Source organism: Amblyomma americanum, chromosome 7 (genome assembly GCF_052857255.1).
Source record: "Amblyomma americanum isolate KBUSLIRL-KWMA chromosome 7, ASM5285725v1, whole genome shotgun sequence".
NCBI lineage: Eukaryota > Metazoa > Arthropoda > Arachnida > Ixodida > Ixodidae > Amblyomma > Amblyomma americanum.
Window position 1 is genome coordinate 93,203,243 of NC_135503.1, and position 23,666 is coordinate 93,226,908.

Here is a 23,666-nt window from a genome sequence, read left to right on the forward strand (position 1 = left end):
CGGTGTCGCCTGTCTGGACGATTCATATGCGCACAGGATCGCCCGATGAGCGGTCAGATGTAGGCTAGTAAACTGAAGCCTTGTTCTTTGCGTGAACGTAGTCCGCACACAGCTTTGAAGCAAGCGTAGAACTTAAAATTGCCACGCTTTGGCCAGGTTATTCGACTTCTGCTGCCAGCACCAACAAAGCCGAGTGCATTGCGTTTTAAACAGCAAAGTTCGGTTTAGTTGGCGGCACGCAGCACGCGCTTTTCCGTCTGGCGTCACAAACGAACGTCCAACAGGCTGAACAATATGGCCATATTTGTTTTACCACGCCTTCAGTCCAGATCCTGCGTGGTCCCACATCACTAATGCCAAAAAAGGCCATAAACTCGTAACTCGCTCCATTCCGGATAAGCTAGGAACCGGGAAGCATTGAGAATATCCAATAGGCCAATTTACTGAAGTAAACCGGACTGTAGTTAGTTGCCTTTCATCTTCTGGTCACCAAGCTGACTTTTCTAACGAAGTTAGTGAACCTAAAGGACGTTGGGCGGTGCACTCAACCCAAAGGCATAGATTACCTTTTACGTGCGCCTCAGCCACTTCCTCCGAGCATGAATTAAGCATCAATGATACCACCAGTACTAACTCTGCCGTGCCGCCAGGAAATGCGGTTCTGTCTCGTGACAAGACTATCAGGCACTTTAGGTTTTTTTCTTCAGTTCAAAAGTGATGCGACATCTGAGTAAGCACAATTTGTGCTTCGGACACGTTGTGTTATTTACTTTAATATCGTTTGTGCCTTTTCCCGTAGGATTAGCTTTTATAATACCAAACTTTCAAGAGCAGTCAGCCCCTTCGCTACCACTGGCAGCACTTTAGAGCGACAAAAATACTTCTTACCTCGCTGTACAGGTGCTCAGGAAATAGCGCTTCCGTCTTTATTCAGTGAGAAAAAGCACCTGCAATACTACTACGGGTAGATACTGTACAGTTATTAACAACTACCTACCGCGAAACTCCACCCCTGCTGCAACGTACGTACAACTAGGGTGCTTGGTGCGCAGGCGCATGATTGTTGCCCAGTTGTCTGCACCTGTGCAGTGGTGCAGTACCCTTGCCGTGTATAGTAATGGAAGCATTTTCATCGCTTGCCATTGTTCCTAACACTGCGCGGAAGAAAAAGAAAAGCCGCTCCTTCCTTCCTTAATGATTCCAGTTTTATTGTGATAATGGCGACTTCCTGCCGCTGTACTGGAGCAAAGGAAAAAACGACACGAAAGACGCGTGTGACTCGAAGTGATACAAGATAGACGCAACGATCAAAGACGTTGTCGTGGGCAAACATAAGCACTACATGATGATAAAAAAAGTGTGCCATAGCTGGCGATGAAAGGGACTGAACGACAAGTTGAAAACAGGTCCGTGCATTTGCACTTATTCCAGCGAGCTTTTGGCTCTTTGTTTTCTTTAGCTTCATATATTAGTGGGGTCGAATGAATGGCGTTTGATGTCATACTGTTTTGGCTTCTTTAAGGTTGCAGACAAAAGGTAAGACCGTCTTTTTTCTGAAGAAATGGTCTTAAAATGGTTCGATCACAACTGAACTATTACCCAAGCACGAAACCTGCCGACTGAATCAGAATGCCAATTTAAGTACATCTCTTGACTACCGGTTTCCCATTGGGTCTCTGAAAACACGCCTGCCATAAAGGGGCATAGCCATAACATAACTGTACACGTGAGAGAGCTTCGTCTTTTTTTCAGCAGGTCGGCTCGGCTATTTGCTTGCAAGGCAGCCGGCGAATATTCCTGGAGGGATCCCTTCTGGGCACCGACGACATTTTCTTCAGGCGTTGGGCAAGTGCAGGTTCTTCGGAATGCGCACATCGCCGAAGTTCTCCTGGTAGGTGATGCAGTACACGGCGAACCAGTCGACGTCGTTGAAGGTCAGGCTTCCAGGAAGCGTCAGCGTTATGTCTTGACCCGTGTAGCCCTTCTTTATCTTCACTCTGCAACGAGAGAAAAGTTTAAAATAAGACATGGCATGGCATTTACCACGAAACATCTGCGTAAACTTCCAGCTCCGCATTCATATTGATCGTGCCCAACGTTTTGAGATGAAGACAATGAGGCCTAATTTTTCTCTTTTCCTCTGGAGTAGTGCGTCTACCTACACTGCCTTTTTGTGTAGTGTTCTTTTAAATGACTACCAGTTGAATGGCATTTGCTGCACTTCAGCCATAATTAGCAGCTGGTATCCTAGGTCAGTGACAGGCCTGAAGCAATTTCTGGCGTTAAGAAAGCACCACAGCTCGAAACTAGTGATGCCGAAGTGCGTTATAGCGTGTTCACTAAATGACTATTCGTTGAAATTAGCAAAACTGAAAACTACGCGAACAAAATTTCGGCGCCCCGCACATCCTCTCTAGACCGCCTTCTAGAGTGCAGCTTTGCCGAACACTCTCCCTCGAATTCAGTACGAGAGCAGTTGCCGAACATTCACTGAAAGATTGATTCCGTCGGCACGTATAACATTAACACTACACTCGATATTCCCGTTGATATATTGCGTGATGGTTTCTTTTTGTATTCCGTCTACGAAAAGTAAAGTGCGTTGAAGCAATAGAAGCTTTCTTTCTTAGTACACCTTCGCTGCTGCACAGACTTACGGCATGGATTTAAAACAAGGCGCTTGGATCGAAATTTTCTTTTTGTGTTCTTATACAAAAAGATGCATGAGCAAACAAACAACACAAAGGCGCTGTTTCAGCACGTTTTGAAGTCTTCGCTTCAAGGACAAGGACGCAAAGAGGAGGCACACACACATAACTACGCTGAACTGTCAACTTTATTTTGGACATGTTTGATCCATGCCTACAACACCTACAACACAGTCCTTCCGTTAAATATAAGGCGCGGATCAAACATGTCCAGAATAAAGTTGACAGTTCAGCTCAGTTGTGTGTTTGTCCTCTGTGTGTCCTCGTCTGCAAGCGCTGCGATTCCATGATGTTCGACAAGTACCAACTAGCCCAGCAACATACCCTGCGTACCATAAAGAAATGCTTGTGAGCGTTCTTTGAAGGTTTCTCGTTACGTAGAGAGCCAGGAAAATGAGAGTGGGTCAATGTTAACTATGGGCCACAAACAGGGGTGTGAGCGTTTTGTAAGTTATAGGAATGTTTCCTGACGAGTGATTTTGCCACTACTGGCGGAATGTGCCGCCGACTTCCTTCTCCACTGCCTTTCCTTTCTCCTTTACAGAATTTCTTCATCCTGCATCTTACAGGCCTGCCTGATAATGTTTCTCAGTGAAGTATATTCATACCTGCTTCGAGATGCCGACTCAGTGAATTCTGGCGTACGCAGACTTCGTGCAAGCCGTATTTCGCGTTTTTAATTAGGAAGCACCCCTACCCTGAGCGCGTTTCTCGCGTCGGCGGTGGCTTCAGAGAGTTTCCGCATCAATGAAAAATGTTTTACTCGTGCAGAAGACGATAGATAAAAAAAAATTGGTTTGCTTTGTCGGAAGGTAATGTAGCTTTTTAGCGCCCTCAGAAGGTACGGTCAACTATTAGGCCTGCTTACTCTCCGGTCGGAGTGGGGATCTTGGTGGCGCCTGTGTGGGTGACCTTTGCTCCTTTGCCGACCAGGAAGTACACGTCTGCAAGAGAGGTGCCACAGTGTTTGTTACATACCAGTCGAGGCTTTAAAAAAAAGGGTGCAAGACACATGAAACTTTATCACGCCTCTCGAAGCAATGCGCTATCTGCGTATGAATGAAAAGTGCCTCAAGTTTATATTTAACACAGTCCCGTCAATTCCCCGAGTAACAAAGCGCTTATTTTCCCTACTAAGCAATAGCACGTAGTAAGACGTCAGTTCCAGCTGCAGATAACTCCGAAAGAGCAAATGCGGGTATACCTTCATTTGAGCAGCAACTAGAATTGTTGCTAGTGGTCTAGCTTGTTTACGTCGTGCAACATTTATTCGATTCCGGCTGTTTCAGCTCTCTGCCAAGCTAGAAAGTCCAGCATCTAAACAAGGGGGCCCCAATTTCCTAGCATGCTTACTCTTCCAGACGGGTGAAAAAAACACAACAAAGAAAGAGCTTTATTGTCATTCAGTCCCCATGGTCCCATATCATATAGAATAACTGATTAGGTGCACTCCTAGCCGCAATCAGAGGAGATCAGAAGACATGTGACATGTTATCTGCCCGCTATCTTCGCTGATGGGCCAGTAAAGAGAAGTACCAGGTCCGGCCCCGTCGTAGGTGAACTTGGGGATGAAGATCTTCTTCTTGCTTTTCAGCACGATGGGACCGGAGCCGACGTTGTGAGCCCGCTTGGTCAACGCCGGCAACGTCACGGGCGCGGCGGCCTTGGTCCCAGCCTTGGATGCTGGCAGAGGGGACTGCGTTGCGAGAGTAAGCATTCAGGGAGCACGTACTCAAGCGTTTTGCTCCTTTTTACGCCGTCTATAAATTCCTTCTAGCAGTGCCGTATAGTCCGGCTATCAAATGCAGGGCCCTTCACCCTTCGATCGGCGGATTTCCCCCGCCCTGACCTGTTGCCCACGTGCGATTGAGACCGGTTCCGTGCGACCGCGAGTTGCTTCCCCCCTAGTTGAGTGACCAAAGAAATTTCGCGGCGGCAGGTCACGCTAAAACACAGATAAGGCTCGCTGATAGCGATGAAATACGATGAAATGGCAATATATTTTCTGGACGTCCATAGGCTTTTCAGTTGCAGCGCCAGAACAACTTCTGACAGCTGACGTGTAGGCGAAACCACACTTTCCAAATTACATACTCACAGCGATTAAAATGCAGTGCGAAGAATATGCAGATATATTTTTCATAAGGTTAGACTTATGTCTACAACAAACTGCACGAATCTAATCTTGGGTAATGGTTTGTTTTTCGGGCGCTCGGCTACTGATCCGGAGTTCCCAGGTTCGAACCCGACCGCGGCCGCTGCGTTTTTATGGAGTCAAAACGCTAAGGCGCCCGTGTGCTGTGCGATATCAGTGCACGTTAAAGATCCCCAGGTGGTCGAAATTATTCCGGAGCCCTCCACTACGGCACCTCTTTGTTCCTCTCTTCTTTCACTCCCTCCTTTGTTCCTTCCCTTACGGCGCGGTTCAGGTGTCCAACGATGTATGAGACAGATACTGCGCCATTTCCTTTCCCCAAAAACCAATTATTATATTCTTCACAGTTCTGAAAATTTCGAAACATTTAGAGCAATTATGTAGTCACCGCAATTCCAGAGCACATTGGTTTATATTGCGGAAAAACTCCTGAACATGATTCGTTTTCTCAAGACGGCCTTTAAACAACTGTCTGGACTTGCGAGGCCTAAATCGATAGCAGAGATGAAGCCGGTGGACAAATGAACCTGTTCACGGTGTGCCACGCTACCTCAGCGAAGCGCACAAACCTACAAAGCTCTGCGATATGATTCATCAAAAACTTTGCAGTCGCAAGAATGAACAGCTTTTAATTACTGCGAATACCACAGTTTATACATGACGTTAACCACTACTTCCTCATAATCGGGAGCTAAACAGATCACTGAACTTTTGTTTCGAAGTCTTCAGCACATTAAATAGTCTCCTCGTGAACGTCTAAAACATCTGACAAGCAACAACCGTGCAGTCAATCCCAACATATCCAGAAATCCTAAGAGCCGAGTCGAACCCTGCACGCTTGTTGTGGCCTGCTTCTTGGTTGCCGTGGAAACAGTGCTACACCGAACGGCGGTCAAGCTGCCTCTCGGCTTTGTTTACATGAGATAGCCCAGAATTTCATAGGCTAACGATACCATTGTCTGCGTGTACAAGGGGCGCCCTTATTCAAGTTTGAACTGTCGTAGGCACGCCATGAAATGCTGCACGATGGCCGCCATTTTGTTTTTCTTACCCGAGCTGACCTGCCGCCGATGGGAGACCACTGGACTCCCCTGATGAAGCTTGTGACGTCCCTTGCGACGCGGTGATGAAGAGAGCCGCTCCTGGAGAAAGGAAGAGAAACGGTGAACGGGGAGAACACTCGACGCGCGCAGATTGCGACGGAAGGTCGAAAAGTATTGAATTATTACTGCGATGAAAAACGGACCGCTAACAAAAACAGGGGGCGTTCTGTGCACTCCGTGCTTAAATCAGTTTCACGCTTTATTCGGTTTGCACAAGTTAGGCGTTAAGGGTGTTACCACCTGCTCATTATGAAAAAACCTAGCGCTATCAAACGACGACACAGAGGGGACACAGCGTCGTCGTTTGATAGCGCTAGGTTTTTTCATAATGAACGTGTACCAACTAGCTCAACTTTCTGCCCTGTTGTTACCACCTGCTGTTCTCAGTGCTCGCCGCTATACTGCTGTTGTGTAAGTTTCCAGCATAAATTCACAGTGATAACAGCCTGCTCGCTCTAGTCGTACTACTGACCGCTACTCTGGTGCTTCTGTCGTTCCTGCACCTACATATTTGAACCTGTGAAGGCTAAACTCTCCACTAAAGAAAAACGGTTATCAGACACCGTCAGAAAACGATTATTCGTGATTTTTAAAGAGGAAAGAGGGCGGACTTGTCAAAGGTGGCCTCTGGTTCACACAGAAGCTTTAAGAGCTAGAAATAAAATGATTTAAAATATTGTTTTCCATGACTGTATGATTTCCGAAATCTCTGGAACGTACAAGCGTGTAGCATCACTACAGCACGTAATTTTGATACCATTTGGGTTCCCATCTGATTTTATCTTTGTTCTTAATTTTGTTTTTCACCGGCTCGACTGTTCAGACAAGTCGGGTCAGTGTACTTTTACACTGCGGTCGTCTGCAGGCACGCACGGCACCGCCTGCTTTATTTGCAAGATGGAGCTCCCTCGCTGGAATAAGGTCTGTTCTAACGACCAAAGCGTTTAATAAATTTTGTTGAGCCTCCAAAGTTTCTTTTATAGCCGCAAAATGAGTAGATATCCTTAAAAATAATACATGTTTATCAATACTGCCGGATGGCGCCTGCAATTTCAGGATTTGCATCATGTCCCGTGATCTTTCATTTCCATGAGGTCACGTTATCATTACTTCAGCTAATATTTACCTAATGCGCTGTCACGCCACCGCATGAGGTAAGAATTTATTCTGGAATGTTTTCTTTTACAGTGCTCACATACGTTTCTAATTTTGTGCCGTCAGCTTCCGCGGATGTCAGCATTCCCTTTTGTTCCGCCGGCTCCGAAGGGTAAGAAAAATAAATACCCGATCGTCCGCCTTCACAATGATTTTCGCGTTGCAGAACAAATGCATCGAGTTGTATACGCAAGCCGCTGTAAATGGGAGGGCGAAAACGCCAATAAAGTGCATCAAAAGAGAAGCCGTACCTGTGTGGTTTCAGCAAGTTGAGTCGCTGTTCTTCATCAGCCACAAAACCATGTGCTGCAAATGGTAAAACGAGAGAAAGTCAAACATGTTTCTGGCATGTATGCGTGAAAGAATAAACGGTTATGTCAACTGTTTACTCTGTTTTAACCAGTAGTGCACTTGGGTGGGAAAGTAAATTAGTTTAAATGTAACTACTGTAATACTTCGCTAATGTGCAAAGCTTTATGAAAGATATAAATCCCTCTAGTTTCTCTCCTCCGCATGCTTGCACCAACTAAAGAGTTGTGTTTTGTTGACGAGAATTTACTGCTCATCGCTGGTCATGGACCAGATATCAGGACTGGTACGTGCATACACGATGTGGTTGTCCCATGCTTGAGTTCATTACATCGTGCACCATGCATCTTATGAAACTTTAGGAACGAAATATTTGCTCAAAATTGTCCGCGTGTTCCTTCACAAAAAAAAAGACTCTTATTTTTTTATTCATTCTTCCTAGGAAATTATTGGGCACTTTCTTCGACACGATGCCTCTTATACAATTTGCCAATAGGACTGAATTTTCCATTAATTTCTCATAGCATAAATATGAATGAAGTGTACTGGTGCATAGAGTGAGTGGCGTACCTGTGATGTGCCAGTGCAGCATCCTCGTGGAAGCATAACTAAGAATTTCTTAAGTTCTAAAGTTACAAAGCATCAAGCGAATGGGTTTAAGAGTTATATATGCATCGCCATAGAGTTGAGACATAGTGAATATGCCAGACATAAGTGTACAAACTGTGTCCATAAGAAGGTGGAAGCTGTGCTTTTTCGCTATTCAGTCGAAATAAATGAGAATAACGCAATTCGTAGGCTTCATGAGTTTGTAGGATCATCAATTGAAGTTCCTTGAAACTTCAAATCCTCAATATTAAGAAACACTCCCAGTGCAGAACTTACAAACTACACGCAAAGAAAATTATTACCTCAAGAACTTGGCTGCGAATTACAGGCAAATCGTGTTCAATGAGCACCACGTGGCACTTTAATTGCTTAGCATTTATTTTAAGACTGCAGTCAATCGGTTAGAATTTCTTGGGGCACATTGTCGTTAGCGTCCGCACCAACGGCTACGGACTATGTCTTATACTGATTAATTCTCAGTGCTGCACTGGTGCGTCTCTTCCAAGATTCTTCCTTTTATCTTTTAGAACGGTCATCCTAGTATTCAAAATAGGGCCCAGCCGCAACTTTTCGGCGATATCAACCGGTGAAACTTTCCCCCGCGTTACCACTGGAACTTTCAACTTGAGCCACAAGAAAAAGCTGTAAAACTATCACTGCATTTTCAGCACGAAAACAGGTCAAAGAGCAGCGAACAATGGGTTCTCGATGTCAGCGAAAGAATGCTGAACGCATAAGAGCGAACTGTCAGTAACCGGACAGCAGCAGCACTCGTCGAAGAGGCGCACGTTCCAGGACGCGCAGCAGAAAAGCCCGTGCTCCAAATCGTGCACGAGCGATGTGCGGCCTGTGAGGAGCCAGCCACGGGGTCTCCGCGGTCACCCGGAAGCCACTGTGGACGGCTGCTGCTGCACGGTTCGCCGCGCGCGAGACGAGGCCACGTTCCCGCGACGGCGCACCACCGTCCGCCGATCGAGCGCAACGACAGACACGCCGCGTGTCTACTCGAAGTAACACGCTGGGACCCACAAAACGGGGACGTTGGCACGCGCAACAGTAGCTGCGCTATGCGCACAGTCTCTCATCGCTTGCTCATTGTTCGTTTCAACGTCAAATGACGTTAAAATAACGTCATCACATGTAAAGGCCACGTGACCATGTGACCAGTGTGTAAGGTTTAGCGCTGTAGTGTTAACTGTCATGTGACCAATGATTCATCAACAGGTAATGTAGTCCAATACGACTGTCAGTTAAACCTGGAGCTCAACCCTCGAACGCAAGCCGTTGTCACATTCTTTTTCGTTGTCTTCGTTAGAGACACACCTGACGCGGAAGCTCGAGTGACGCTACGCAAATGATCCTTCTTTGTTAACCTCTCAGATTCAATAGCCTCGTGAGACACACGCAATCGAAGGGCCACAAGCGCTGCCCTCGCTCTTATCAGCAGGACGCTTTTAAAGCATAGAATAATGGAAGAGATAGTAATTCATTGCTAAATGCGGTGTGAAAACCGAAACGCGCTAAAAAAATTGAAAATACGAGCAAGCCACTGTGACAGCTTGTTTCTTTTTCACGGTGTCTCTGGTTAGGAGTGCTCGGTTGCATGTCAGCGCTCAGGGCAAAAATCTACAGCAAGGGTAGAGTGTATTTGTACAGTCGGGATGAAAAGTCTGTGATCCGCACTCAACATTCCGAACTTCGTCAGGTGGCGCTGCATGTGGCCGCCACCTGACGATGTACTCCTCGTGTCAAGACCGGCGCACTGCACTGGTCTCGAGACCAGGAGTGCATCACCAGGTTCCGCCCGCATTCAACGCGGCACAGTTCGGAATTTGGAGGGGGGTCAGAGACTTTCGACTCCGACTGCATACCGACCAACATGCGTTTTATCATACCTCCATGCAGAAACTCAAATCATTTATTCTCCTTTATACTCAGAACTGGTCCGCGACAAACTGCAGAAGAGCAAGGTTCTGAAGAATGCGGGAGCACTTGCACAAGACGGAGACGAGGATGTGATGGATAACTACTGGTTCTTTGGAGGAAGGTAAGATTCTTGCAGCACTTATGCCAGAATTACGAGTTGCTCCTCCCTCTTTTACAGCTGCTCTCCGCGCTGCACGAGCAACGCCTCAGGACCACAAGGGTGTGCGACCAGTGCAAATTACCGGTGGTCTTAACTGGCATGCTCAGCAAATAGTCTCTACCCATGGTAGCTTTTCACTATCGGCCCGCCGTTTCTCATAAAAACCTGGCTCAATAACCGCGTCGTACAAAACGAGGAATCAGCCATCTAAGGCCTATTTCTCTAATCATGATCCCGCATCAAGTAGTCCACCTCAAAACTCTTCAAGCACGAGTTTGAATAGTTGCGCCCATTAGGGTGACGTGGGGGTGCAATAATCACTATAATGAAGAACTTCCCGCCTGCAAATAAATATAATAAGCTTACTAATAATGAAGCTTTACGGGTCACTCTGCTATAAAAACTTTTTTGAGCACGGCAAGCTGATCCTTAAATGGTAATAAATTTATATATTTATAACGGCACTGAAGGACGTAGAAGGGCCTGCACAACCTGTCAAGCACGAATTATGGCCTGTCTGGCCTCACCGTTGCTTCCGGCAGTTCAGTTGCCGTGATACGAGTTTAACTCGACCACACTTGACGGCAGCAGCGTGCGAAAGTACGGCGACGAGCGAACAAACGTTGCGGTGGACGGCCGGATTTGACGGAAGAAAGAAGCGATCAGGGACAGGGTTGCTTCCTCGAGCTCGTCAATGGACGCAGTGCACGCGTGTCCAAAGCAAGCTCCTCGCGGTCCGTTCCTTTCTGGCGTGTGTCCCAACGCCGAGGCCTCGACCGGAAAGCTTTCCGGCGTGTGCATGTCACTTTCACTGGGGCCGCGATTGACAGCACGGCCGCACGTGAATGGCAGAGAGAGAGAGAAGGTCGCACCCGCCGCCCTTCGTCTTATGGCGTCCTCTCAACGACCTTTCGTGTCAATTCGAGCATCAAAAAGTGGCGAAAGCATTGTGGCTGTAGTGAAAGCTGACAACCAGGAGAAAGGAGGAAGCATCAGGCTTATGGAGACATGAAAGCTGTGATCAGACTGTGGTGAAGCACACAACATCCTTTAAAACGATTTAAATCCGCAAATCTATCAGGGACACGAATATTAATCCTTATCTTTCGCACAAGATAGAGAGACGCCAACCTTATTATACAGGTGCCGACCTTGTACAGAATGGTCAGCGGCTACTCGCGACAAAGACGAATACAACACCGTTGAAAAGGCGTGTTGGTTTTGAAGCTACTTACATTCGGACTATTAAGAAAGGACGCAAACTTAGAATTATATAAGTGCTGAATTAACTCAACGTGTTCACTACATGCAGTAGGAAGCCATGAAGACTGTCCGACTTGAAAACTGCAGCAGGTATACTAGACACAGCATTGATTCGAAAGTGTTGAGGCAGTTTGAAAGTTCTTGAGCTAAAAAGCTGTCTCTGCCCTGACCATTCGTATCGCTGCTGAATCTGAGTATTAAAAGGAAGTCAAAGGCGTGGTGTAGTTTGTGAGGCCAGCTCAAAAAAGTTTGCCACCCAGCATCGCGGCGAGGTCGACTCGGAAAAGTAAGCAAGGTGTTCTGCGTGAGGACCAGAAGCAAAAAAAAAAAAATATGCCGCATAGTTAATTAAAAGAGAGTTTACCCAAATGCGCAAAGTCTAGGCGGGGGCGATTCAGGATACCTTCGATTGGACGCGTGAGGTTGAAGTGAGTGAATGCTGAATACCGGTGTTCGGTAATCAGCATCGAATAGCTTTCGGCAGGAACTAAGCAGAGTGCTATGGGAAATTTTCGCTGACAGTTTAAGCAAAAAATATTTGGCATCCGCTTTCATCAAAGGAATAATGTCTCAGGTTGTGCTTCGTGGGCTTCTCCTTCAATGTGGCTGGTTCATGCATAATGAGTGACATCGACACGCGCACGAATCAATTGAAATGCATTGCCTTGCGCATGGAGGACGTGGTTCAGAAGCATGCCACAAACTCAATTTGCGGGGCCATACGCCACATACGCTACAAAATATATGCACACACGGCTGCGGCTGAGGTTGCAGACACCGCTTTGATTTGTCACGGGCTCATTTAACGCGTATCACGTCCAACATTCTTACATAAAACTTTTAAATATTGAAAAAACATAAGGTACTGGTATAGAAATATTGAAAATAATGGTCCATTCTTCCGATAAGTAGCAAAATCTTTCTTTTATAGCGTTCCTATCGCCCGCATCGAGCAGTTCAGACTGCATAAAAAACCAATGGGGAGCGCTTTTGACGATGGCAAAATTGTTAATAGAAAAAAATTACAAGCCTGCGATGAGTGATCTCCAAAAATATTGATTGTTGCAGTGAAATCTTCGATTATATAAAAAAATTCTGCCCATAAACGTTTTCTCGTTCAAAAATTCAACATTTGTCCGTAAAGTTCCGAGACTGAATTCATTTAAAAAAATGCGGTTAACATTGAAATCATTTGTGCAGCACTCCTTCGAAGTAGTCTCCCTTGCAGTCGATACACAGCTTCCAACGCTTGTTGAGGTCTTGCAAAGACTTGGAAAACGATTCTTTTGGCAGGGCTGCCACCTTCTTTGTCGTGGCGTCTTGAAAGGCCCCACGCTTCCCATCCAGTGACCTTTTAGGGCTCTCTTCACACAAGGAAACAGGAAAAAATCGCATGGGGAGAGGTCAGGCAAGTACGGCCGATGGAACAGTTCAGTAATGCTGTGCTTGGCGAGAAATTTTGTCACGCTGAGAGCATTGTGTGGCCTTGCGTTATCGTGGAGAAGGCTCCATTGTCTAGATGCCCTTAAGTCAGGGCGACGGCGTCGCAGTGCATCACGCATGCGTTGGAGCACGCGGATATAAAACTCCTGATTCACCGTCTGCCCTTGTGGGACGAACTCTTGGTGTATGATACTTTTGGCATCAAAAAAAAAAACTATCAGCATCGTCTTTGTTTTGGTCTTCTGTCGCTGCACCTTGTTCGACGCCGGAGAGCTTGTGCACCGCCATTCGGCGCTCTGTCTCTTTATTTGAGGATCGTATTGAAAACACCATGTTTCGTCTTCAGCAATCATGCTGTCGCCAAATGCAGCATCCTTCTCTGCCTCGGAGAGCAAATCAGCGCTCACTGATGCCCGCGTGTCCTTCTGGTCCTGCGTGACGGAGTGCGGCATAAGTCTGGCATTCAGCTTTCGTTTCCCCAAGTTCTCACGCAAAATTTGGTGGCATGTTGTCTTACTAATGTCGAGAGCATCTGATAGCATGTGGACTGTAATGGTGCGGTCTTGCTGTAAGATTTCCGCGATCCGAGCCACGTTGTTTTCATTCCGTGAGGTTGAAGGGCGCCCCTGCCTAGTGTCGTCTCCACCGACGTTCTCCCCGAAACGAACCTCTTGTGCCACTCGAAAACTCGCGCCTGCGATAATGTCTCGTTGCCGTAAGCGTCACGAAGGAGCTCATACGTCTGTGTGGCTGTGTTTCCAAGCTTCACACAGAATTTTATGTTTCCACGCTGTTCGAGGTAGACGTCCATCTCTCCACAGCAGAATGCGCAGACGACTAGTGACAACGTATTTTTCTATGTGCACTCTAGCGGCTGCCTCAGCAGTTAACATAAATAGGTCAGCTTAGCCCGAAAAGATGGTGCTGCACATGCGCACCAACATTTGTTTTGGGGAATCATTTCTAGAGAAGAAAATAAATAAGTCTCAAAACTTTACGGACAAAAGTTGTATTTTCGACCAGAATTGTTGGGTATGAACTCGCTCTATGAGGCACCGCAGTGGCAGCGTCCACTGGTGGCATATTCTTTCTCCTCTACACTGTAGTCATCAATAATTCTGACGCTGACAACTATTCTTTACCCGACGACGTACGAAGCGATGATGCACATAACTGTTTTTACTGTAGCGCAGACTAGTGTTGATTTTTGCTTTTTGCCACAAAACCATGCAGAGCCCATTTCGGCCCTTGACTTCTCACCACAATGACAGAGGGCTACTCAATACACACGCTATTCTTGGCCGTGACGAGTGGTACTGTGGATAGGAGCCGCGACTGATGAGGCTAAGATTTTAAAGACGCCACGTCTAGAAGCACCTCCTTATGGATACACTGTAACCTTGTAAAGTGGCTCGGCAAAGGACTTCCTGTTTTACCCTCTCGCTAACGACGCTAATCAAATATGGAACAGCGTCTTTCACACCCGTCACGGAAGCGCTGAGGCGTACCCAAGGCTACGTGCACCTCGCGGCGCCAGTTTCGTTTTCTGTGGGTTTCAAAACAGAGAAACAAAAATATCCCACTTTGCCATCATTACAAGGGCGCCGTGTTTTCCCTGGAGCACCTGATCCGTGCTCTTGAGTCTTCTCTGTAGCTTCATAGTGGAGGACAGATTTGCAAGCGAGATTTATTGTTAGCCGAGCAAGCAGATGGACGGATCGACATGCTCAATGCATTTTCCGGGTTAGAGTACAATTTCTCTTGGCACATTCTAATGCTGAGTCAGCGCGTGCTAAAAGAAAACATGTAAGGAATGACGTAACTGAGAAAGTGATGTGGCTCTCAACTCTTTTGCATTATCAAAGGGCGCCCTTGTTCCTTTAAGGCTAACGTTAGAAAACAAAGTAACGGCGCAAAAAAAAGAAAACGAGGGAAAAGTCAAAGAAACAGACAGACGAGTGCTTTTTTTTGTCGTCTGGAAGATTTTTGTGGTGGTACCGCTTTTAATAGTGCATTACCAACTCTCCCTCTATCCAATGTTGCGAACCTTAAACCTGACAGACCCAAATTTCGTTTTGTGTTTGGTCTTTCAGAGTAGCCTATTTTTTATGTTACTTTTTTTCTTCTTGCCGAAGTCACCAGTGTACATGGGCTTTTTTCCAGGTATTCGCGACGGGCCTTGACACCTCCTCCCCCGAAACTCCGTTTGACACGCGAGTGGGGTCAATCTCTTTCTCCTGAGCAGAGGCCGCTTCTTCTCTATAAATTTTTGCACTTCATTTAATAGAGGTGCCGAAACCCGCTGCTTTATCGCAGAGGCCTGAAACACATGCGGTAGCTTTTGTGGTGGCGGGACAGGACAAAATTTCTGTGTTACTGTTACGAATTATTTTACTTGAAAATGAGTGTTGCCAGAGCATGGTACCATTTTTTACGCTAACCTTGCTGAGCAAAGCCATAGATTGTGACAGCTCAAAAAGCTCTTGGGAAAGTCAGATATTTCCATACTCACGTTTATCAAACAAATTATTTGCCAGTAGCAATTGTTTGATCATGACGCCTAATCTCAGTACGTCTGGTTTGGCAAAAAGCACAAAACCTGCCCTCTCCTCTTTCACAATGTCCCTCACTTTACACTCTAGGAATGATATAAGCGGTGGTGACGGAAGCTGTAACAAGCAAAAATCACTTCTTTTCGCAGTGGTGGATTCTGTAACGTATGGTCTTCAACCAGCTTCGATTAAAAAATTAGGAGGCTGGAGCTGAGGATTCACGTCAATCGAAGATTGCGAGAAGCTAAAGAAAGAAACGACACAGCCGTAAGGTGAGTATGCCTGTCGTTATGGCCGGCATTTTCACGCGCTAGCCCTTGCGGCCAGTTTGTTTCAAAACATTGGAATTTCCTAACCTGCCGTTGTTTTTTTCTCTCTTTTTTTCAGTTATCTTGTCATCATGACACAAATCGCGGAGGAGTGAAGGGGAGTGAGTGAGTGAGTGAATAAACTTTATTGCTCTAATGAAGGAGTTTTGCTGCTTGCCCGAAGATTGCCGATGTCTTCCAGGCTGAGCGTGGTTGGCGCCCCTAGTCCAAGGCACCACTGTCCCTGGCCATCCGGCATGCGTGGTTCACTAGGTCTCTTTGGACCTTGAGCTGGCTGCTGGTTAGCCTGTCCTCCCACTGCTCCGCATTTGGCTCTGTGTTACCTCGGAAAGCTACATTGTGTATGCATTTCCATGTGATATGATACAGCGTGGGGGTTGCCCCACACCACGGACATGTATCCCTATACTGCTCCGGATACATCTTATGTAGAATGTGAAGATTGTGGAAGGCTCCTGTTTGGAGTCTTCTCCAACATGTCGCTTCATATTGTGTTAGCAGAGGCAGTGGCTGGGGGTATTTGCGTCTTCTGCCTTTGATAAGGTTGAGGATAGCTGCGTACGTGAGCTCTACCGTTATCTCCGGGCCATCCGAGGCGTTTGACGCACCAGCTCGGATAGTAAGCTCGCGAGCTAGCTGGTCCGTGACACCATCAGGTCCTTAGTATCGTAATTTATAAAGCATCCATTAAGTTCACACTCACGCACCACGCCGAAAGAAGACCAGAAGTGGAAACTGCAAATGCGCTTCGCGTTTTTCTTCCACTTTCTAGGAATCGCCGACGACACCACGCCATGCACTCGCCGCTCTTGGATGCGAGAGTGTTTCGCACAGCCGGAGCGGCAGGCACTGCGATGTGAGAGCTGCCGCTCTTTCCGTGGCTCTAGTTCAGCGCCGGTTGGTGCCAACTTGGCGCTCTACCAAGGCACGTCTGCTGCCACGTGCGTCGCTATGCTCTGTCGCCTCTTCCTGCATCCCTCGCTATGCTACTTTTTGTCGCGAGGCTAAATGCGCGAATTTACGGAGACAAGCTCGACTCTTGAGTAGAGTGCACGGTCGCGCGCGTGGTGCCACACGATTTGCGAGTTGGTTGTTGTTGGGGTTTAGGCAGCAGATAGAGGAAGCTTCGGGTGGAGTAAGCATCTGAATAGCCTGGCTTACTATTTCCTGCGTTTCATGCGAAGGTCAGTTTAAAGTACACGGCAAAGGTTATTTCCTAAAAGCATTCCGAGTTAGCGAGTGCTATGACTAATCAAACCAACCGTGAGTGAATGAATATATCTCTAGATATATGTCTGCGAGTTTGCGTGCGCGTGTGCGTGTTTGTTTAGAGCGACGACATAAGAAGCGGGGACAACACAAAATAAACGGTCGGGATCCGCACGATATGTAGTTTTCGCATCAAACGCTGCCTCTCATTCTTACTCATCAGGATAATACTTTTTGTTTCACTGAGAGACCTCCCATCTGCAGTGTTACATCTCCGGTTTAATGCTTATAACGCCCTTTATACGCTTATTTTGATGTTGCCCTTTTACAAATAAGGATTTTTAAATGCTTCGAATGAAGAATAGCATGCTTTTCTTTTCTGGTCTGCCGTGAGAAGCATTTGAATACCCTAAAAGTACAAGGTTTATGGGGATAAAAGTCCCAAAGCGACTCAGGTAATCAGGCACGACGTAGTGAAGGACTCCGGAAATTTCGACCACCTGGTGTTCTTTCACGTGCACTGACATCGCACAGTACACGAGGAATTTCGCCTGCATCGAAATTCGGCCGCCGTGGTGGGGATCGCACCCACATCTTTCGGGTTAGCAGCCGAGTGCCATAACCACTGATTCAACTGGGAGACGCATTTAACGCAGTAGGTAGGGTTGTAAAGCGTCTGGCGAGGCCTTAAGCAGCTGCGACGTTTGTTAATGGCAAGGGTGAGCCCTCCTTCCGTGTACGTCCTCTTTATCTGCACATTAAGAGGAACTGTCTAATCTCCGGATATCAAAAAAAGGTTCACGCGCCCGTGCAAGAACACCCATGCTGCCGGTCATGAATTCCGAAAAGCCCGTAGTGCGACATAGTGACACCATCCTCGTGATGGTGAAATCGCAAGTCTGGCCGCGAACCCATTAGCTACCTGCAAGATCTGCTCAATGCGAGAATCGCCTCTCCGATTTCATAGCCAAAGTGTTTGGGGTCGATCATCGGCGGGCAACCATGCCAGAAATTGCTCAAGACGATAGGTGTACATAGGATCATGGAGAAGAGCGCGGCGAGTCACATGCAGGCTCAAGAATGTCGTGTGATACCACTGCTGATTTCAACTATTAGCCTCACACTTGCTTTTACAAGGTCAAAGTTTTTATCTCTACTTTTTGTAGTGGTAACGGTAACTGCTGAGTGTTTACTTCTCGACCCCACCTTTCGCCTCTCTTTTAATCGAATTCGGAGCTGCTTTAGTCGCTGCCATTCGAAATATTTTCTTTCGTGTCTGATTGCTGTGCGCAGTTATCTCTCAGATTGTAATAACGGCGTAGTGCCGAATAATGTGAACATCAGTGCCAAGCCATTTAGTTGGTATACCCGAAATAAATCCCAATACCGAGAAGAATTTAAGCATCAAAAGGAACAATTTATTTTTCTTTCTTTTTATGCAGCGTTGAAAATCAGTGCGGTACCGTTTTACAGCTAACAGCTGAATACCCGACACACAACTCTCAAATTTTCGTAGGGGAATAATTTGAAATGCACGTAAATCTCTGGCTTCAACCAATGTGCCGAATTAGGCGATACGGTTCGCATACCAAACTCTTCATTTATGTTACACCAGAAAGCATCACGAAGTTAGAGCAAGGCCGCGCGGCACTGAAGTGTTCCAGTCAATGACGCATATTCGTATCGCTTAAGTGTTTGGTGTGACTTCTGGAAGCCTTTTTGTTTCTTATTTCTTTTGCTGAAGTGTCGCCTAACTTGCAGTAGTGAACTCATGCTGCGTTCGCGCGCAGCGTTGGGAATGTAAAGGGAAACTAGCGGCACGTGACGAGCAGGCAACCATTTTCCTTAAGGGTTAGACTGAAGAATTGTACTCTCTGTTGAAAAAAAGAAAAGAATTATCTGTCAAACCAGCTGCAAGAAGAAAAAAAGAAAAACTTAAGAACTGTGAGAACCGGTAACGAAAGAAGTAGAGCTCTCCTCGGCACTCCAGGACAAAGCTAATTACAAGACACTCTAAGGAAAACGTGATCCAGGTGCTCTTTGATCCCACGACCCCGCAGAACAGGTCCTCGAAAGCGCCGATTCCTCAGTCTACCAGAATAACTTTCTCATTGTTCGCCGCGTGACCGCGGCAGTTCTGGTCTGTTACACGTAGCACTGAAAAGACGCCGAGTCTATTTTTCCGGAAAAAGTGTCATGCAAGTACAACTTTCTTCGACATTACTTTTAAATGCGAGGCAACTGTGTAACATTGTAAGATACTGTTATTTACACATAGATGGCGGCTGCTGGCCCGAAAGACGCGGGTTCGATCCTGGCCGTGGCGGTCGAATTTCGATGGAGGCGAAATTCTAGAGGACCGTGTAATGCGCGATGTCAGTGCACGTTAAAGAACCCCAGGTGGTCGAAATTTCCGGAGCCTTCCACTGCGGCGTCTCTCATAGCCTGAGTCACTTTGGGACGTTAAACCCTCATAAACCACATAAACCACATATAGATGGAATAGATCTAACCTTCCTATACGAAGCAGAACCTTGCTTTGAAAGTGTGTCCTGCGATTGCACCTAGTAGTTAAGACGTGCACAGAAAAGCAATGGGGTGCATTATTGACAGTAATTCTGAGGCAGTAATGAAATATTCTAAGACACTATTATGAGCATCTTAATAGGAACGGTGTATTGTTCCTTTGAAAAGCAACACCTTGCTTTGAAAGTTTGTCTTGCGCTCACGTCGAGTAGTTGACTGGCATAGAAAACCAAGAGGGTGCGTTTTTGACAATAAATAGCAAAAACAAAAAACTGCAAGTGTCCCTAGGATGGACGTGTGGATATATTGATTGTTATGGTGCAATGTAACGATATGCGAGAAAACTGCGTCCACAAAGAACTCGTTGAAAAACCTCTCTTGCCTAGAATTCCTGGGTATGATCGTTATAACGAGTTCAAAAACGCGCATGGACGTACGTGTGTCGATACTCCACATTAAAGCCGCCGCGGTGGCTCAGTAGTTACGGCGCTTGGCTGCTGACCCGAAAGACGCGGGTTCAATCCCGGCGGCCGCGGCGGTCGAATTTCGATGGAGGCGAAATTCTAGAGGCCCGTGTACTGTGCGACGTCAATGCACGTTAAAGAACCCCAGGTGGTCGAAATTTCCGGCGCCCTCCACTATGGCGTCCCTCATAGCCTGAGTTGCTTTGGGACGTAAAACCCCATAAACCAAACCAACTCTGCATTAAGAGTGGCTATCTTTAGAGGCGGCACTTGTGCATGATATGAACTATGTAGTGCCATCTTCGAAAGCGGCAAACCCCCATAGGAGAAGGTTATGCGTGTAACATTTCCTAACAGTTGCCTGCGGAAGCCACTCTAGACCAGTTAGATAATCTGCGTATCATTTCTTTTCGTGTCGCGTTGCACGCGCGTCCCCGTATCTGGACGTGCTGTTGCCGGGTGCAAGGCTTTCCGGGTGCCATTAGGTGTCCGATTCAGAAAGAGTACAAAGATCAAAGTAAAGCAGGTGACAGCGATCAGCGAGGGTTTATGCGAGATTGGATCAGACTCAGGAAATGCGGAAAAGTGGAGCTAATTACTCTGGCCGCGCTCGGTTGACATCGTCTCGTTTCGCTTTCGATCAGAGGTCGAAGAGTGAAAAAAAAACAAATTCGAAGAAACGGAAGGCGTTTTGACGCCCTGTTGCTAATAACCCTCTAGAGTAATGGCGCTGGCAGCCCGTCGTACGCGATGCTAGCGAGAATAATGAGAGTCGTGTGAATGGAACGGGTGAAGCATAAGGAATACAAAAAGCAGCGGCGGGGGATTGACCGCTCTCCTCTGCACTCGCAGTTCAAGCACAGCATACATAAAATACAGAAGGCTACGTGTCCGCAAAATAGGTATAAACACGGCTATCTAGAACGGGTGAGAGCAAGTGCTAGAGGAGGAGGGTGGCAGACGTTTCGCCTACAGCACTGGCATTCAGTGGGCCAACCGTTGTTGTCCGAAGCCCGCGGTGGAATGAAAATACCTTGGTACGCATGCACATGGAGTACACAGAGGTAGCGTTAGCGAAACAAAATCTAACGCTCTCTCCAGTATTTGTAAAATGCGTGTTCTCCAGAACTACATAGAGTGTGCTTTTCGCAGATCCCTTCACAGTGCCATGTGGGATATTTTAGATTTTTCCCACTAGATTGACCCGCTGAGGAACCACAGTCATCTTTTGCTTGTATCACACACATATGCGCCTTCCTTCTGATTGTAAATGCAGCTTCATCAGGCAGAGCGGATTCTCATATCATAACATTCGTCGCAGACAAAAATCTTTCTCTGAACTAATGTTTTCTTAACAATGGACACAGAAAACGACCCTCACAACAATCACTCCAGTTTCTGTCTTTGCAACCAAAGACGCTGTGCAGAGGTTCACTCAGTCAATTATGCAATGACGGGTCTCTGAACGCGTGCCGAGCAGCTTGTGCGGTGAGCATTTATGATTACAGTGTAGCTTTTGGCTGCATGGCTCACAATAAAAGGAGAAGAGACATTAATTCCTCCAAGAGATGAGACGTAGGATCACAAACAGGCAAGCATGTAAGCAGACGTTAACGGCGCGTGTCGGCACGCGTTGCGTCAACGTGCTGGCTGGCTTCGTCACACTCTCCTGCAACGAGTCGAAAGCACTCGCATCGCCTGGACGCCACTTTTTGCGCAACCTTCCTAGCGCGTCTCGACATCTTTTCCGGGGCCGACACGGTACTTTCATTTGCACTCTGCGCGTCATTAATTGCGTGGCTTTTTAACGCGGCATAAGACTTTGGACTCCCTAACTTTTGGCGTTAGCTATGACGTTTAGGTTTAGGACACGGGCACTAATAAGATTCAGCCGAGAGAAATTGTTGTGGATACGGGCACATTTGAGGATAAAAGTAACCTCGACACAATTCGCCGAGTTGATGCCCGTCTACCCGAAACGTCATTATTTGTACCTCTCTTTTTGGACACCTCCGGCATAAGCACATCAAAGATGATAATATTTTACACATTACCAGAATGCTTTGACTGGTACCTTGCTCAGCACTACCTAAGAAAATCTGTTCAATTCCCTATCAACAAAACGAAGAACTATGTGGACGTTTTCTTTGTCATTCCACAAATGCCATCTCATGCCTTTGGGCAACAGAAGCCCCGAACTCCCAACAGGGAAGAGCAATCCAGGCGAGCATTACAAATCATCGACTGGCCATGCTATACCAAGCCACTCTCCCTGTCGTGTGATACGTATGCGAAGCTGCTTCTACGTTCCAACACGTGCCTCGTACAGGGAAAGAATCGGACCGATAAAAACCTTGTCGAGATGGCAAAGAAATTTATGTTTCTCCATGTCCGGTCCACAGGGCTGTATTTAGCATGCAATGCAAGCTGCATAATCCGCTGCGGCTGCTTCACTTTATCCGGGCGGCCTGTGCTCCTTCCTTCTATCTCAAAATGCCCAGAGCCTGGACGACTGGTTACGAACATCATCAGCTTAAGGGCCATGACACGTGGCGCCTCATGCATTCCGATGAGCACATGCTGACGTCACTTGGTATGTGACGGTCATAAATGGCAGCCACCTCCTAAGGATTGCACATAGTTTCGATTACTGGTAGGCCGCTTACACGAATTGGTAATTAACCACGAATGTTATTTTTATCCTGCTTAACTTTCATTGCCCTGCGGAGCAACGCTGCCCCAAAACACTTCAAGAAAATCAGGCGCATGACCAGGGCAACACCATTCGCAGCATTAGTGTGTGTCTTTTTCCCGAGAGCCTGAAAACTCCGACTCCCTGAGTATTTTACCCCGGCTCGCCAAAAACGCAAAATGACACTGCATGGACTTCATATATTTCACACTGCCATCTCAGATCAATTGCTGACCTCTTCGGTTATCTCTTCTTGTTATTGAAAGAACGTTACTGTGCTGGCACAGACACAAGGACTAACCACGTCCTTTCTTCTTGCATTTGTTTTTTGACACCATTGTTATCAGAGCACGAGGCTAATTCACATCTGTGTGTTTCAGCTCAAACTTTGCGATATGTTAAAAGATACAGCAATAAATCAGCTGTTGCATATCTGCCGACGCGCAGCTCCTGTAGAAGACTTATCGCATGGCCGGTTTACAACTGAATCTGCGAGTCACCTCTTCCCCTTCGACTTACGTTCGGCACAGTGAACGGGTAATAGACGTAAGAGATAAGCATACGCTTGTCAGCAATAGTGGAATGCTGGCATGGCCATAAATTTTAATTACATTAAATTTTTTAACATTAGCGCCACCTCTCGCTGTGGAGAACAGACAACGGAAGCTGTTTCGCACGCGCCATCTAATGATTATAAAAGCTCGTACTCCAAAGCCCACCGAGATCATCGCCCACACCATGGTACACACAGGCTCTAAGGCCCAGGGACCGCCGCGCAACGTTTTCTTCGGTCAGCAAGTCTACCCTGCAGACAGCGCCCCACGCAGCTATCGTTGCAAAAGCCAGCAAAAGGAAGCCCGGCGAGTCGTATCCCGACTTGTGCGTCGTTTCTGCAGGAGGCATCGCTAGTCCCCCTCACCTGCTTCTGTCCGCTGCACCAGAAGCGCCACGGCGCCGATTAGCAGGAGCATGATGAGGGCCGCCCTTGGAGACGACGCTGGGGACATGGTGGCTGCTCCGCTACTCATCGCGCACCAACACCAAGAGTTCGCGCCGCCGCCGC

General features: G+C 47.0%; 1 protein-coding gene across 1 annotated transcript; it reads right to left on the bottom strand.

Moving 5' to 3' along the window:
* Positions 1-1,183: 1,183 nt before the first annotated feature.
* LOC144099411 (protein Skeletor, isoforms B/C-like) lies at positions 1,184-23,666 on the bottom strand. The gene is made up of 6 exons (XM_077632697.1): positions 23,523-23,666; positions 7,373-7,427; positions 5,915-6,005; positions 4,245-4,404; positions 3,577-3,652; positions 1,184-1,997 (listed from the first exon to the last, which is right to left on the bottom strand). The coding sequence occupies exons 1-6, from the start codon at positions 23,629-23,631 to the stop codon at positions 1,835-1,837; spliced, it is 654 nt and encodes a 217-aa protein (XP_077488823.1). The 5' UTR covers positions 23,632-23,666; the 3' UTR covers positions 1,184-1,834.

What these genes read in the sequence shown, in the direction of transcription:
- LOC144099411 (XM_077632697.1), bottom strand. Translation starts at nt 23,631, where the DNA reads ATGAGTAGCGGAGCAGCCACCATGTCCCCAGCGTCGTCTCCAAGGGCG. An exon ending in AACTTGCTGAAACCACACAG is followed by an intron (nt 6,006 to 7,372) that starts GTACGGCTTCTC and finishes TCCTTTCTCCAG; the next exon opens with GAGCGGCTCTCTTCATCACC. An exon ending in CTACGACGGGGCCGGACCTG is followed by an intron (nt 3,653 to 4,244) that starts GTACTTCTCTTT and finishes CCTCTCTTGCAG; the next exon opens with ACGTGTACTTCCTGGTCGGC.